Source organism: Leucopleurus acutus (genome assembly GCF_964270905.1).
Source record: "Leucopleurus acutus genome assembly, chromosome: 8".
Lineage (NCBI taxonomy): Eukaryota > Metazoa > Chordata > Mammalia > Artiodactyla > Delphinidae > Leucopleurus > Leucopleurus acutus.
The window spans coordinates 55,452,217-55,469,372 of record NC_139151.1 but is presented as its reverse complement, the minus strand read 5'-3'; the positions used below and the strand labels follow the sequence as shown (position 1 = coordinate 55,469,372).

Below are 17,156 nucleotides of genomic sequence, written 5' to 3'. Positions count from 1 at the left end.
TCTTTCATATAGTTTATATAGATTGACTCACTCATTATCTTACCAAACTATCAACAAACCTGTTTAGGAATTATCTTCATTTTATAGGTAAGGTAACTGAGAGTCAGAAGGGGTTAAGTAATTTGCCCAGTGTTTCTCAACTAGTTAGTGGCAGAACTGGAAATGGAAACCAGATCTTTTTTTTTCCCCCAAAGCCCATATTGCTTTTATGATATGATATGTCATTATAGCAGATTACTTTGGAATCTAATTTATTGTCAGATGTTTTTCAAAAGAATGAAAAATACTATTTAGATTTTTGTGCAATAATGAACTTGGAAAAATGTGAAGACTGAATATGTAAAACTTAGGTATAGCTGTGGTTTACTTTAAGTAAACTTCAATTCAGTTATCAATTCAAAAAACTGCCCGAAGTCAAATATAAGTGAAGTACTTTGGGAATAAAAAGAGATTAAGTAATTTTTATAGAAGGATTTCAGGAAGGCTTCACATAGGAAATGACATTTGAGCAGGATTTATTTGACCATGGAACCCTTTTTTATTGAATATTTCTTAATATCTCTCAGCACGGTGGTATTCTGGGGGACTGTTTGGGAAATCCTGTGCTAAATACGAGATCCTGCAGAACATGAGAAGAGAAAGAAGGCTGGAACCAAACTGTGAATCACTGGCTGTCATGCTAGAGTTTGAAACGTATGATTTTGCCATTGACAGAGGCATAAGATTATAATATCTGTTTCAGATAATTCTGGCAGTTGTATGTAGGATGGATTAGAAGGCTGTATAGTTCGGGCAGAATTAAGATTTTAAGCCAATTCTGAATATACCTACAAAAACTATGTTTTTACCAATAGACCACATTGCCTTATGAGACTTATGAAATTGTTTTATAGTTAAAAAGTAATATCTACATTTAGCTTATTACTATTTAAACTATCCTCTACGTATGTAGGAAGCACCAACCTTTTAGCCTTTTCATATGAGAATAAATTTATGTATTAACTCCCAAAATAAAATGCCTCTTACATCCCTATTTTGACTATGATTATAGAAATATGAAACCGTAGTCCCCTAGTTCAGTCCCTTCATTTTACAAATGGGAGTCCAAGGCTAAGATAAATGAAGTGACTTATTCAAAGTCATGTACTGAGGCAGTAATGAGGTGGTAGAAAAATCTAGAATCCCCCAGCTGCAGCCCTTGGCTTTTTCTGTTAGAGGTTCTCTTTACTATGTTTGGGCAATTGAATGAGTCCATTACAAACTGCAAATGCCGAAATCCCATTACCTATTACCACCATAGGTTCCCACTCACTGGGGCTTTATCCACAAATCCCTACCTGATCTCCCACCCTAATAAACTGTTCGTGACCACAGGTGAGCTGAGTGCCTTTCTCCTAGAGTGAAAGACTTGAGCTCCCTCTGCGCATTCAATGTGAAGCTAATAATTATTCTAGCGGGTCAGTATGGAATTCTTTCTTCATCTTTTAAATATCTTTTATTTTTAAACAATATCAAACTTACAGAAAAGCTGCAAGAACGATAAAAAGAACTTTTCCACCCGAACCACTTGAAAGTATACTGTCAACCTGTTGGAGCATGATGACTTATGATAGTGTCTTCAATGACTTCTTCATTGTAAAGTCATTCTCTGTCCCTTCATAATTAATAAGAACTTTGTAGTAAAGTACTCTGAGAGTTACGAAAATACTCTTAATTATTAAACTTTGAATTTATTTTTTATTTCTATGGACTCTTTCTTGTATTCCTATTTTATTCAATGAGTTATGATGTTACCATCATGGTTTATTTTGGTGTAAAAATTGTCTCAGATTTGGCAAGTGGAGCACTGTCAGGCCGGTGTCTGTGTCCTTTTGACCTGTTCCCATCGTTCTTTGAATATCTCTTACTTTTTGGCACAAGAAGATGTTCTTGGCTCATCTTGTTCTTTCCCTGATCCAGGCCTGATCTCCATGGAGGCTTGGTTTCTTTGAGTGGAGAATGGAATTTAGAAACCAGATCCACGTACTAGATATGTGATCACATGTGTCTCTCCTTTATTAGACTGAGCTCTTTGAGGTCAGGAATACGGTGTCTTTTCATCTTTGAATGATGAATGAATGTCTCGTCCAATGGCTGTCATTCAGTCGGTGTTCAATAAGCATTGGATTGGCCAAAAAGTTTGTTCAGGTTTGTCTGTGAAATCTTATGAACAAACCCGAATGAACATTTTGGCCAACCCAATACTTGCTAGAAAATAAACTGGTCAGTTATTTGGAACTCCTCTCCATGTTTTGGCTTAATCCAAGGAATAGACCATAAGGAATGGTGGAGAATGTTAGCTCTGAAGAAATATTGTAAGTCAGTCTCCCTCATTATCAAAATAATTATTGTATATCTACAGTTTCCAAGGTCCCACACTACAGCCCCATCCCACTTAATTTGCCCTCTTTACCTCTCTGTTTCATCTATCTTCAGATCTTTCCACACAGGCATCTTAATGCCGAGTCACAGAACAAAAAATTGTTTTTCTACTTTGCTCAAGATACTTTTCTTTTTACTGATAAACAAAAACACAACATGCTTTTTTCCTAGGCTATAGGCTCCTTAAGGATAAATACCGGGTCTCAGTTTACACACAGCATATTTCTATGATGCTTTAGCAGGGAGAAAACACTAATAATATTTTTATAGTCTTTGGAGTTTGAAGATCGAAAAAATTATTAAATATGGAAAGATATGAAAATTCCTTGTAAAAATATTTTTAGATGAAAATTGCAGGGAGTGTAAAAGTATGTATTCTATTATCTTTTTATTTAAAAAATGACTTACCTTAAAATATGCATAGAAAAAAGATTATGTGGACACCTCTAGCTTCAAGAAAGCGTGGGAAATCAAGATTTTATAGCTGGACATATTGCCAGCCTAATAAAATCAGTCTTCTATAAAGACAGAGGCAAGAATAGATACTGAGTAGGCCACTAGCAGGGTCTGCTTCAGATTCCTAGGGGAGAATCAGAATGTATAGGGTTGAGGTGCTTGTGAAGAGAAGAAAATTCATTTGAAAAATCCCCATTGCACTTCCAGTGCATACATTCTTATCCAGTATTTGTTATGTTTAACATACTCCCTGAACAATCCATTTCTTTTGACTTCTCTATGCTGATGAGTCATAAATCTGTTAATTCAGCTCAGTTTTTTCTTCTAAGGTTTAGACCCAGATATCCAACTCCTGCTAGAGATCTCCACTTGGATATCTAACTGGCACCTCAAACTCGAAACATATCCAGAAATGAAGTCAACATTTTTATCCCCTGTCTTTCTTTTCATATTATTCTTTAACACAACAAACAATTTCACTATGCACCCAACTACCTAAGTCATAAACCAGGCTATCATTGATTTTTCCCAACTTATACTAACTCACATATCAAATTAATTATCAGTCTAAGCCCTAAGTATTTCCCTAATCTCTCCATTTTTCTCCTTTCCCAGTAACACTACCCTAGTTCAGGCCCCATGTCTCACCTAGGTCACTGCAATACTTTGTCAGTGGTCTGTTTTCCATCAGTCTTGCCTCCTCCTAATTCATTCTCCACCTAACATAATGGGGACATCTTTCTAATACATGAGTGATCATTTTGAGCTACTGCTGAAACTTTCATTCACTTTGCATTGTTCTTAGGATAAAGTCCAACTCCTTAACATGACTTGAAAAGCCAGACTTGACCTCTGCTTACCTTTCTGACTTCATTTTTCCCACTCTTCTCTCCAACAATATATTCTAGACAGCATTACTTTTTTCTGGTCCCCAGAATGTAAGCTATGACCATTACTGTCTTCCACCTTCTCTTAATGTTTGTTATTATTAATAATGCTTGTCCTATTAATACTTCAGTTATAAAATTAAACATTAAATCCTCCAAAAAGTCTTTTTTTCCTTCCAGTTTTGTTGAGACATAATTGACATACAGCACTATATAAGTTTAAGGTGTACAGCATAATGATTTGACTTACATACAACATGAAACGATTACCACAGTAAATTAAGTGAACATCCATCATCTCTTATAGGTGCAACATTAAAGAAATAAAAAAAATGTTTTTTCCTTGTGACAAGAACTCTTAGGATTTACTGTCTTACCAACTTTTATATATAACGTATAGCAGTGTTAATTATATTTCTCATGTTGTACATTACATCCCTAGTCCATGGAAGTCTTTCTGATCTGCATAAGTTTGGATTAGGTGGCCTTCCTATGTGCTTAGAAAATACTCTGTTCAGTCCCTGTCAGAGTTAAAATACTACATGTTAACTGCCTGGTTACTTATACCTCTCTTTACTAGATTGTAATTGCAGTGAGGGCAGGGATCGTGCCTTTCTTGTTCACGATTATAGCAGCATGGCTGCAATTATTGATTCAGGTGGGCAATCAGTCTCTAATAGGCTTTCATCTAATACTGTGTTTACTTAGCTTTATTGTAGAATACTAGGTCGAGGATACAGCAAGTGTAATGTTTTCATCTCATCGGGAGATTCAGCGCTATCCTTACACACAGCTTCTTTTGCCCTCTCATCCACATAAGTTGTGTACATCTGCCAGGGATGAGAGCTAAGTGTAGTGGAAGTCACTGTAACATGCAGAAGCTACAGCCCCTTTTTATTTCTTTTTTTTTTTCCCCTACCATTCTTTATAATAGGCATCTTTTATACTGTTCTAATGCAGGCCCCAAAAAGCAGACACAACATTCCCCATTTATCTTAACTGTTGTCTTCAAGGCTGGAAGACTTGAGGTCATACGCAGCCAGGCCTACATCATCCCAGGCTGGATATTAGTTAACCCTTTACTCAGACCATGATGTCCCCAGGGTCTAGTACAATGCTCAATACATATTTCTTGGATTCCATTTAATAGAGAGACCACAAATAGTAGGCAGGAGTCATAGCAGGGCCTTATAAGAGTGTCCACCTAAAACATCAGGGTATAGAAAGGTTGAAAGTGAAAGTATGGAAAAATATATATACCATGCAAACACTAAGCAAAAGAAATATGGTATAGTTATTTTAATATCATACAAAATAGACTTTAAGGGGAAAGTATGTCTATTGATAGAGAAGGATTACTTTGTAGTATTAAAAATATTCAATTCAGAAAATTGTATTAATTTAAAACTTGTATGTACCTTTAATATATATAATACCTCAACATATATAATGAAAAAAGACTGAACTAGAAGAAAAAATAGAAAAATCTATAATCTTTGGGAATTTTAATACACAACTCTCAGTAACTCAAGAAGATATAGAAGATTTAAACTGCTTGATTAAAAAACTTGAGCTATAGGGCAAATGTAAAATACTGCACCCAACAATTGCAGAAACACTTTGTTTTTCCACATTTACAAAAATTGACCATATACTTGCTCATACAGTAAGTCTTAACAAATTTCAAAGGACTGTAATCAGAATATAATTTCTGACTGTAATGCAATTACGTTAGAATTTAAGTAATATAATTTTAAATAATATAGATCAAAGAAATATAGAAATTTCCAGTCATAGAAATAGGAAAATATTTTGAATTGAATCAGTGAAAATAAATACATGTTAAAACTTGAGGGACCTTCTGGTGGTCCAGTGGGTAAGACTCCATGCTTCCAATGCAGGGGGTCCGGGTTTGATCCCTGGTCAGGGAACTAGAACCCGCATGCATGCCGCAACTAAGAGTCCACATGCCGCAACTAAGAAGTCCACATGCCACAACTAAAGATGCTGCACACCTCAACGAAGATCCCATGTGCAGCAACCAAGACCCAGAGCAGCCAAAATAAATAAATATATATATGTATATAAAAGAATAGCCACATTAAAAAATGTAGCTATTGGATTCAGCAAAATTCATATTTGGAGGGAAATATCTAGCCTTAAAATGTGTGTACCAGGAAAAAAAGGCTAAAAAAGGAAACATATAGTATATATTTCAAGAAGTGAAAGATAAAACCAAAAAGGAATACAATAGAAAACAAATATACTATGGGGAGAATCAGCAAAGCCAAAAGTTGCTTCTTTAAACAGACAAGTAAAATTAACATACCCTTGGTGAATTTGATCAAGAGAGGAAAAGGCAAGCACAAACAATATCAGATATGAAGGGACTTCCATGGTGGTCCAGTGGTTAAGAATCCGTCTTGCAGTGAGGGGGATGCCAGTTTGATCCCTGGTCGGGGAACTAAGATCCCACATGCCATGGGGCAACTAAGCCCGCGCACCACAACTACTGAGGCCGTGCATCACAGCTAGAGAGCACACGTGCCACAACTAATCAGCCCATGTGCTCTGCAGCCCGCGCACCACAACTAGAGAGCCTGTGCACCTCAACTAATGAGCCCGCGTACTGTGAGATCTCACATGCCACAGCTAGCGAGCTCATGCGTCACAATGAAAGATCCCACGTGCCGCAACTAAGACCTGACGCAGCCAAAAAATAAATAAATATTAAAAAAAGAAGAAATGAAAAAGTGATATCACATCAAGTCCTGGCGACAGTAAAAAGTTAATTGAATATTATGAACAACTTTATGCCAATAAATTTACATTTTTCATTTTTATTTTTTTAAATGGACAAATTCCTAAAGAAAGTATAACCTGTAGAAACTTAGAGAATACAAAACCTGAATTGTCCTATAACAATGAAAAGTGGTTCAATAAGTAGTCAGAAATTTGTGTGCAAATATGACTTTGCTAGAATGTTTACCACACATTAAAAGAAGAAATAATTCCAGTCTTACACAGATTCTCATAGTGAATCGAACAAAAAGAAGAGATACTCTCCAACTCATGTATGAGGCAAGCAAAACTTTAACACCAGTAAGGAGAGTTTGAAAGAGTTAAAATAACAGGCAGAAGTCCTAGGCAAAATATTTCCAAACCAAATCAGCCAATATAAACAAAAATAGGATAAAGCATCATGACTAAATTAGATATATCCCAGGAGTATCAAGTTGGTTAGACTATTAATCAGTATTAGAAAACTATATTAAAAGATTAAAGGACAAAAATTATATGATTATCTCAAGAGATACAGAAAAAGTATTTGATAAAATATATTAATTCACGATTTTTAAAAACTCTTAGCAAACTAGAAATAAAAGAGGGCTTCTTAATCTGATAAAGATTATTTAAAAAAAATTTTTTTTCATCCTACACTCAATGTAACACTTAGTGATGAACCATTGAAAGCTTTCTCTTTGAGGCTGAGCATGAGATAGCAGCACTTGTTATCACCAGTTCTATTCATATTGTACTGGAGGACCAGGCCCACTCAGTTAAGCAAGAAAAAGAAATTAAAATTATTGAATTAAAAAGGGTGAGACAAAACTGTAAATATTCACAAGTGATATACAAATGTATATAGGGAAAACCTAAAGACTCTACAAATAAATTATTAGAAGAGATTTTAAAAGGTAAAGTCACATTATATAAAAGCAGTTTGCAAAAAATGGTTGTATTTATATATAATAGCATCAAACAGGTAGAAAATGACATTTAAAAATTACTACTTATGATAATCATCTAAAAATATTTATGAAGTACCTAGGAGTAAATCTAGCATAAATGTCTAAGACCTATATATGGAAGAAATTATAAAACACATTTACAGACATTAAAGAATATATAAATGAATAAATAGCTATACCATTATTACAAGACACAGACAACACTAATTTAATCTTAAAATTAAGAATTTACGGTCATAAAAAGACACCATAAAGAGAGTGAACATATAACACTATAGAGTGGAATAAGATATTCACAACACATATAATCAAGCAAAGACTAGTATATGAAAAGACCTACAAACCAATAAAAAAAGTAGGAGACCCAGTAGAAAAATGGATGAGACCTTTCACAAAAGATTATATCCAAATGGACAATAAACATACGAAGTGGTATTCAATCTGTATTAGTCATCATGGAAATGAAAACACAATGAAATACCACTACATACTCAACAGAATGGCTAAAATAAAAAAGACTTTATAGTACCGAGGGCTGACTAGCAAGGCTATTAAGCAACACTCATACACTGCACATGGGAGTGTTAATCGGTATAACCACCTTGGAAAAGAGTTTGTAAAAACTACTAAACTTGAGTTTATGCATACGCTATGATCCAGCAGCTTGGCTCCTAGGCATATGCCCAGTAGAAATCCCTGAACATGTGCACCAAAAATTACATACACACACACACACACACACACATATATTTTTTAACATCTTTATTGGAGTATAATTGCTTTACAATGTTGTGTTAGTTTCTGCTGTATAACAAAGTGAATCAGCTATATGTATACATATATCCCCGTAGCCCCTCCCTCTTGCATCTCCCTCCCACCCTCCCTATCCCACCTCTCTAGGTGGTCACAAAGCACCGAGCTGATCTCCCCATGTGATGCAGCTGCTTCCCACTAGCTATCTATTTTACATTTAGTAGTGTATATATATCAATGCTACTCTCTCACTTTGTCCCAGGTTACCCTTCCCCCTCCCCATGTCCTCAAGTCCGTTCTCTACATCTGCATCTTTATTCCTGTCCTGCCCCAGGTTCATCAGAACCATTGGTTTTTTTAGATTCCATATATATGTGTTAGCATACGGTATTTGTTTTCCTCTTTCTGACTTACTTCACTGTATGACAGACTCTAGGTCCATCCATCTCACTACAAATAACTCAATTTCGTTTCTTCTTATGGCTGAGTAATATTTCATTGTATATGTGTGCCACATCTTCTTTATCCATTCATCTGTCGATGGACACTTAGGTTGTTTCCATGTCCTGGCTATTGTAAATAGTGCTGCAGTGAATATTGTGGTATATGACTTTTTGAATTATGGTTTTCTCAGGGTATATGCCCAGTAGTGGGATTGCTGGGTCATATGGTAATTCTATTTTTAGTTTTTTAAGGAACCTCCATTCTGTCCTCCATAGTGGCTGTATCAATTTACATTCCCATCAGCAGTGCAAAAGGGTTCCCTTTTCTCCACCCCCTCTCCAGCATTTATTGTTTGTAGATTTCTTGATGATGGCCATTCTGACCCGTGTGAGGTGACACCTCATTGTGGTTTTGATTTGCATTTCTCTAATGATGAGTAATGTTGGGCATCCTTTCAGTTGAAAGACTGGTGCCTTTCAACCTGTATATCTTCTTTGGAGAAACGTCTGTTTAGATCTTCTGCTCATTTTTGGATTAGGTTGTTTGTTTTTTTGATATTGAGCTTCATGGGCTGCTTGTATCTTTTGGGGATTAATCCTTTGTCAGTTGCTTCATTTGCAAATATTTTCTCCCATTCTGAGGGTTGTCTTTTCATCTTGTTTATGGTTTCCTTTGCCATGCAAAAGTTTTTAAGTTTCATTAGGTCCCATTTGTTTATTTTTGTTTTTATTTCCATTACTCTAGGAGCTGGGTCAAAAAGGATCTTGCTGTGATTTATGTCAAAGAGTGTTCTTCCTATGTTATATATGTTTATAGCAGGATTATTATAAATAGCGAAAACTTAGACCCCAGTGTCCATCAGCAGTAGAATGGATATATAAAATATACATATTTAAATAATGGAATATTAGATAGCAGTGAACACTGATATACCACAGCTCGTATAACAAGTTGAATGAGGCTCACAAGCACAATACTGAGTAAAAGAAGCTTGACACAAGTTTATAAAACAGTTCCATTTATATTGAGGTTCAAAAACAGGCAAAACTGAACTCTACTGTGAGAAGTCAGCATAGTGGTAACCCTCGGGGTAGAGAAGGGTATAGAACTTGAGAGTGGTATGAAGTTGATTTATGGTATTCTGCCAAAGTTCAGTTTTTTGACCTACGAAGTCAAAAATTGCAAAGATATTTGTTTTGTGATAATCCTCAAACAGTGTTTATGTTTTGAGCACTTTGTGTGTGTGTGTTATATTTTAATTTTAAAAGTTTTTTAAAGTTGAAACAGGAACAAGTAAGTAAGAAAATGACAGACAACCGAATAAAAAAATAGGTTTGAACAATAGCAGATATCAATTGGCCAGTGAACATAACATACAGTGTTCAACCTGTAATCGGAGAAATACATATTAAAAACCACATAGACTGACAAAAATTTAGAAGTCTAACTATATCATGTTTTGAGTATGTGGCATAAAAGAAACACTCAGAATACACATTGGTTGTAGTAAAGGTTGGTATAACCACTTTGGAAAACAGTTTGACATTTTTAGTAATTTTGATAATAATATATACCCTCTGACCCAGCAGTTACATTCCTAGGTACATACCCTGGAGAAACTTCTGTATGTGTGTATTAGAATATATGCGTAAAAATGTTCATAGAAGTGAAAACTGGAAATAACCTCAAAATGTCCATCAACACAAGAATTGGTAAACAAATTGTGGTATTTATTTATGTGATATCAAAAATGAATGAACTATGGCTACGTATACAACATAATTGAATTCTAAAAGAAAACAAAAACAAATGTATGTAACATTATTCTATTGTAAATTAAAATTCTAAAAACTTATTTAGGAGTGCATATTTAGGACGCCAGTTTAAGTTAGTAAACACGTAAAGAAAAGCAAGAAAATGTGTTTATTTTAAAAGTCAGGAGAGTGGTTTCCTCTAAGGAGTAGGGGAGAGGGTTGGACTGGGAAGAGATAACATGTGTCTTGACCTGAATGGTACTTTCCCAGTTATTGGCTTTATAAATATTTAAGTTATACATTTATATTCTATGCAGTTTTCTTGTATTTAATATTTCACACTTTTAAAAGTTAAATTTTCCCACTAGGTTCAGGTTTCCAGGTAGTAGTACCTATCCAGTGCTCAATATAGAAGAGAAAGAGGTTAGTTGTTGGAGCCAAGTCTGGGAAGATGTGGGAGCGTATAGAATAAAGAACACAGGGGAGTAGATTAACCTCAGTCAAGAAGAAATGGGCACTTCTTTCTTTAGAAACTAGGAATGGGAGAAAGAATGCAGGGAGAGGATGCATATGAATGCACAAACACTTGGGAGGAGAGTTTAAAAGAGTTCAGCTTTATAAGATGGGAAGTAGAATCATTTGCTGAAAGTGAAGCTAACAAGAAGGAAAGGATTTCTAGGGAATATGAGGCAAAAATACAGCATTTGTTCAGGTTTTAGCATATAGTTAAAATTTCATGGAACCATTCAGAATGAAAATTGACGTGAGACTTCTGATATCGATTATTCACAAGCAGGCTCTTTCCACAAAGGTTAGTATAACTCTTCATTATATAATTATACATCTGTTCTTTAAAATGTAATGAAAGATAATAAATGTTTACATTTAACCGGGAGGACTATTTTTGTAGGCAAAATATACTTCCTTTGCCAAAGAATCATGATTTTACTAACTTCATTTTCCCTTTCTTCTTCAGGTCATGTATGGAATGTTGGTCTTCACATTAGTAGTCCGATCTATTTATATTGTTACATGGTAAGTAGTTTGGATCATCAAAAGAGTACACTTAGGTGGTAAATCTGTAGCCTGAACTGAAATAACACAAAAAACCCAACTCAGAAGGGATACTGGTAGAAAACTTATAACCCAACATTTATTATGGTATATTGCAAGAAATACTAATTCTTTAAATAAGTTGTTAATAGGCATCACATGAAACCAAGAGTTCTAAAATTACAGAAATTTGAGGAAAGCTGTGTGTGATGGCCTCCTTTTGAATATTTATAATGTACACGAGTTTATTAAAGGCCTTGAAAAATCCTACAGTAGAAAAGAAAATAATTGTTTTTGTGTTTCTCAGACTACTTAATTAAGGAACCCTTTTTGCAGAACACCTCTCAAGGAAGACTATTAGTGTCACAGAGAAACAGTATTCCAGAAAGATCATTTAGGAAATAGGCACAATATTTATAGAGTTCATGAAAAATAAAATAAGAAATATTTCATGTGAGTACCTGACATAGGGCCTGACCACATAACAGATGCTCAGTAAGTAAATAGTATGATTTATGGGTTTGTTCCTGTTTTTTTCTTTTTTAATTAAACTTTTTGTTTTGAGATAATTGTAGAAGCACATGCAATTGTAAGAAATAATAGATTGTCTGTACCCTTTACCAGTTTCCTCTAGTGATAATGTCTTGCAAAACTATAGTATAATATCATAACCAGGATTTGACCCTGACAGAGTCAAGATACAGAACAATTCTATCACTACAAGGATCCCTGTGTGGTCTTTCTGTAGCCACACCCAGTTCCCTTCTACCCCGTTTCCTTACCCCCTGTGCTTAACCCCTAGCAACTACTAATCTGCCCTTCATTCCTCCAATTTTTCAGAGTGTTATATAAATGGAATCACATAGTATATATAACCATTGGGATTGGCCTTTTGCACTCAGCATAATTCACTGGAGATTAATACAAGTTGTTGAGTGTATCAGTAGTTCACCCTTTCTATTGTGAGCAGTATTCCGTGATATGGATGTACCACAGTTTAATCATTCACTTGTTGAATAACATCTGGATTTCCAGTTTTTTATTTCTAGTTTTTTACTATTACGAATAAAGCTGCTATGAATATTTGTTTACAGGTTTTAATGTGAATATAAGTTTTCATTTCTCTGGAATAAATGCCCAGAGTGGAATTTCTAGGTTGTATGATAATCATATGTTTAATTCTTTTTAAAACTTTCAGACTGTTTTTTTTTTTAATTAATTTATTTTTGGCTGTGTTAGGTCTTCGTTGCTGCACGTGGGCTTTCTCTAGTTGTGGCGAGCGGGGGCTACTCTTCATTGCGATATGCAGGCTTCTCATTGCGGTGGCATCTCTTGTGGAGCATGGGCTCTAGGGCACACAGGCTTCAGTAGTTGTGGCTTGCAGGCTCTAGAGCACAGGCTCAGTAGTTGTGGTGCACAGGCTTAGTTGCTCTGTGGCATGTGGGATCTTCCCAGACCAGGGCTCGAACCTGTGTCCCCTGCATTGGCAGGCGGATTCTCAACCACTGCACCACCAGGAAAGCCCAACTTCCAAACTGTTTTCCAGAGTGGCTCTACCATTTTACATTCCCACCAGCAGTGTATGTGTGACCCAGTTTCTCTGCATCCTTACCAACATTTAGTGTTGTCACTATTTTTTATTTTAGTCATTCTTACAGATATGTACTGATATCTCATTGTGGTTTTAATTCTTGTTTCCCTAGTGGCTAATGATCTTGAACATATTTTCATGTGCTTATTTACCATCTGTATATCCTCTTTGGTGAAACGTCTGTTCATGTCTTTGCCCATTTTCTAATGGGATTGTTTCTCTTTTTTTAATTTGAGTTTTGAGCATTCTTTACATATTCTAGATACTCTTCATCAAATATGTGGCTCACAAATATTTTCTCACTGTCTGTACCTTGTCTTTCATGCTGTTCACAGGGCCTTTCACAGAGCAAAAGTTTTCAATTTTGATGAAGTCAGTTTATCAATTTTCCTTTTACGTATCGTGCTTGGGCGTCCAGGCTAAGGACTCAATGCCTAACCCTAGGTTTTCCCATTTTTTACCAAAAGTTTTGTATAGTTTTTACATTTAAGTTTATGATTTATTTTGAGCTAATTTTTATGTAAGGGGTAAGGAGTAGGTTGAGGTCCATTTTTTAACCTACAGAGGTCCAGTTACTCCAGGACCACTGGTTGAAAAGGCTGTTTCTTCACTGAATTGCTTTTGCACCTTTCTCAAAAATTATTTGGGTATATTTGTGTGGATGTATTTTTGACTTTTTTTATTCTGTTGCATTCATTTAGGTGTCTATCCCTCTACAGGTCCTACTCCCTGATAATTGATTACTCTACCTATAAAATACCTCTTCAAATCATATAGATTGATTCCTCTCACTTCTTTTTCAAAACTGTTTTTGCTATTTGGTTCCTTTGCCTTTATGTATAAATTTTAGAATAATAATGTCTATATTTAAAATCTTACTGGCATTTTGATAGGAATTGCATTAAACTTGCATATCAATTTGTGAAGAATTGACATCTTTACTATGTTGAGTCTTCCAGTATATGAACACAGTGTGTCTTGTGTGCCTCTCCATTTATTTAGATCATCTTTGATTTCTTCCATTAGCATTTTGGAGTTTTGATTTTCTTCTTTTTAATTTTTGAATTTTATTTTATTTTTTTATACAGCAGGTTCTTATTAGTCATCCATTTTATACACGTTAGTGTATACACGTCAATCCCAATCTCCCAATTCATCACACCACCACCACCATGCCCCCGCTGGGGGGTAGCACACAGTATTGCTTTAAAGGGTCTGCATGTGCTCACCCAACCTAACCAATCCTCTTGGTGTCCATACATTTGTTCTCTATGTCTGTGTTCCAATTTCTGCCCTGCAAACTGGTTCATCTGTACCATTTTTCTAGGTTCCACATATATGCATTAATATATGATATTTGTTTTTCTCTTTCTAACTTACTTCACTCTGTATGACAGTCTCTAGATCCATCCACATCTCTACAAATGACCCAATTTCGTTCCTTTTCATGGCTGAGTAATATTCCATTGTATATATGTACCACATCTTCTTTATCTGTTTGTCTGTCGATGGGCATTTAGGTTGCTTCCATGACCTGGCTATTGAAAATAGTGCTGCAGTGAACATTGGGGTGCACTTGTCTTTTTGAATTATGGTTTTCTCTGGGTATATGCCCAGTAGTGGGATTGCTGGGTCATATGGTAATTCTATTTTTAGTTTTTTAAGGAACCTCCATTCTGTCCTCCATAGTGGCTGTATCAATTTACATTCCCATCAGCAGTGCAAGAGGGTTCCCTTTTCTCCACACACTCTCCAACATTTGTTTGTAGATTTTCTGATGATGCCCATTCTAACTGGTGTGAGGTGATACCTCATTATAGTTTTGATTTGCATTTCTCTAATAATTAGTGATGTTGAGCAGCTTCTTGGTCATCTGTATGTCTTCTTTGGAGAAATGTCTGTTTAGGTCTTCTGCACATTTTTGGATTGGGTTATTTGTTTTTTTAATATTGAGCTGCATGAGCTGTTTATATATTTTGGAGATTACTCCTTTGTCCGTTGATTTGTCTGCAAATATTTTCTCCCATTTTGAGGGTTGTCTTTTCGTCTTGTTTATGGTTTCCTTTGCTGTGCAAAAGCTTTTAAGTTTCATTAGATCCCATTTGTTTATTTTTGTTTTTATTTCCATTACTCTAGGAGGTGGATCAGAAAAGGTCTTGCTGTGATTTCTGTCAAAGAGTGTTCTTCCTGTGTTTTCCTCTAAGAGTTTTATAGTGTCCGGTCTTACATTTAGGTCTCTAATCCATTTTGAGTTTATTTTTGTGTATGGTGTTAGGGAATGTTCTAATGTCATTCTTTTACATGTAGCTGTCCAGTTTTCCCAGCACCACTTATTGAAGGGACTGTCTTTTCTCCATTGTATATCCTTGCCTCCTTTGTCATAGATTAGTTAACCATAGGTGCGTGGGTTTATCTCTGGGCTTTCTATCTTGTTCCATTGATCTATATTTCTGTTTTTGTGCCAGTACCATATTGTCTTGATTACTGTAGCTTTGTAGTATAGTCTGAAGTCGAGGAGTCTGATTCCTCCAGCTCCGTTTTTTTCCCTTAAGACGGCTTTGGCTGTTTGGGGTCTTTAGTGTCTCCATACAAATTTTAAGACTTTTTTGTTTTATTTCTGTAAAAAAATGCCATTGGTAGTTTGATAGGGATTGCATTGAATCTGTAGATTGTTTTGGGTAGTAGGGTCATTTTCACAATATTGATTCTTCCAATCCAAGAACATGATATATCTCTCCATCTGTTGGTATCATCTTTAATTTCTTTCATCAGTGTCTTATAGTTTTCTGCCTACAGGTTTTTGTCTCCCTAGGTAGGTTTATTCCTAGATGTTTTATTCTTTTTGTTGCAATGGTAAATGGGAGTATTTCCTTAATTTCTCTTTCAGATTCTTCATTAGTGTATAGGAGTGCTAGAGATTTCTGTGCATTAATTTTGTATCCTGCAACGTTACCAAATTCATTGATTAACTCTAGTAGTTTTCTGGTGGCATCTTTAGGAGTCTCTCTATATAGTATCATGTCATCTGCAAACAGTGACAGTTTTACTTTTTCTTTTCCAATTTGTATTCCTTTTATTTCTTTTTCTTCTCTGATTGCCATGGTTAGGACTTCCAAAACTACATTGAATAATAGTGGCGAGAGTGGGCAACCTTGTCTTCTTCCTGATCTTAGAGGAAATGCTTTCAGGTTTTCACCATTGAGAATGAAGTTTGCTGTGGGTTTGTCATATATGGCCTTTATCATGTTAAGGTAGGTTCCCTCTATGCCCACTTTCTGGAGAGTTTTTATCATAAATGGGTGTTGAATTTTGTCAAAAGCTTTTTCTGCATCTATTGAGATGATCATATGGTTTTTCTTCTTCAATTTGTTAATATGGTGTATCACATTGATAGCTTTGCATATAATGAAGAATCCTTGCATCCCTGGGATAAATCCCACTTGATCATGGTGTATGATCCTTTTAATGTGTTGTTGGATTCTGTTTGCTAGTGTTTTGTTGAGGATTTTTGCATCTATATTCATCAGTGATATTGGTCTGTAATTTTCTTTTTTTGTGACATCTTTGTCTGGTTTTGGTATCAGGGTGATGGTGGCCTCATAGAATGAGTTTGGGCGTGTTCCTTCCTCTGCAATTTTTTGGAAGTTTGAGAAGGATGGGTGCTAGCTCTTTTCTCAGTGTTTGATAGAATTCACTTGTGAAGCCATCTGGTCCTGGACTTTTGTTGAAAGATTTTTACTCGCAGCTTCAATTTCATTACTTGTGTTTGGTCTGTTAATATTTTCTATTTCTTCCTTGTGCAGTCTTGAAAGGTTATACATTTCTAAGAATTTTTCCATTTCTTCCAGGTTGTCCATTTTATTTGCATAGAGTTGCTTGTAGTAGTCTCTTTGGATGCTTTGTATTTCTGCTGTGTCTGTTGTAACTTTTCCTCTTTCATTTCTAATTTTATTGATTTGAGTCCTCTCCCTCTTTTTGTTGATGAGTCTGGCTAGTGGTTTATCAATTTTGTTTATCTTCTCAAATAGCCAGCTTTTAGTTTTAT

General features: G+C 35.4%; 1 protein-coding gene across 1 annotated transcript in view; it reads left to right on the top strand.

Moving 5' to 3' along the window:
* ACER3 (alkaline ceramidase 3) overlaps nucleotides 1–17,156 on the top strand; it is a 178,781-nt gene that overhangs the window by 127,376 nt on the left and 34,249 nt on the right. The window contains exon 7 of the mRNA XM_082844542.1: nucleotides 11,444–11,502. Coding sequence (XP_082700668.1) covers nucleotides 11,444–11,502 — 59 coding nt within the window. The remainder of the gene's footprint in view (nucleotides 1–11,443; nucleotides 11,503–17,156) is intronic.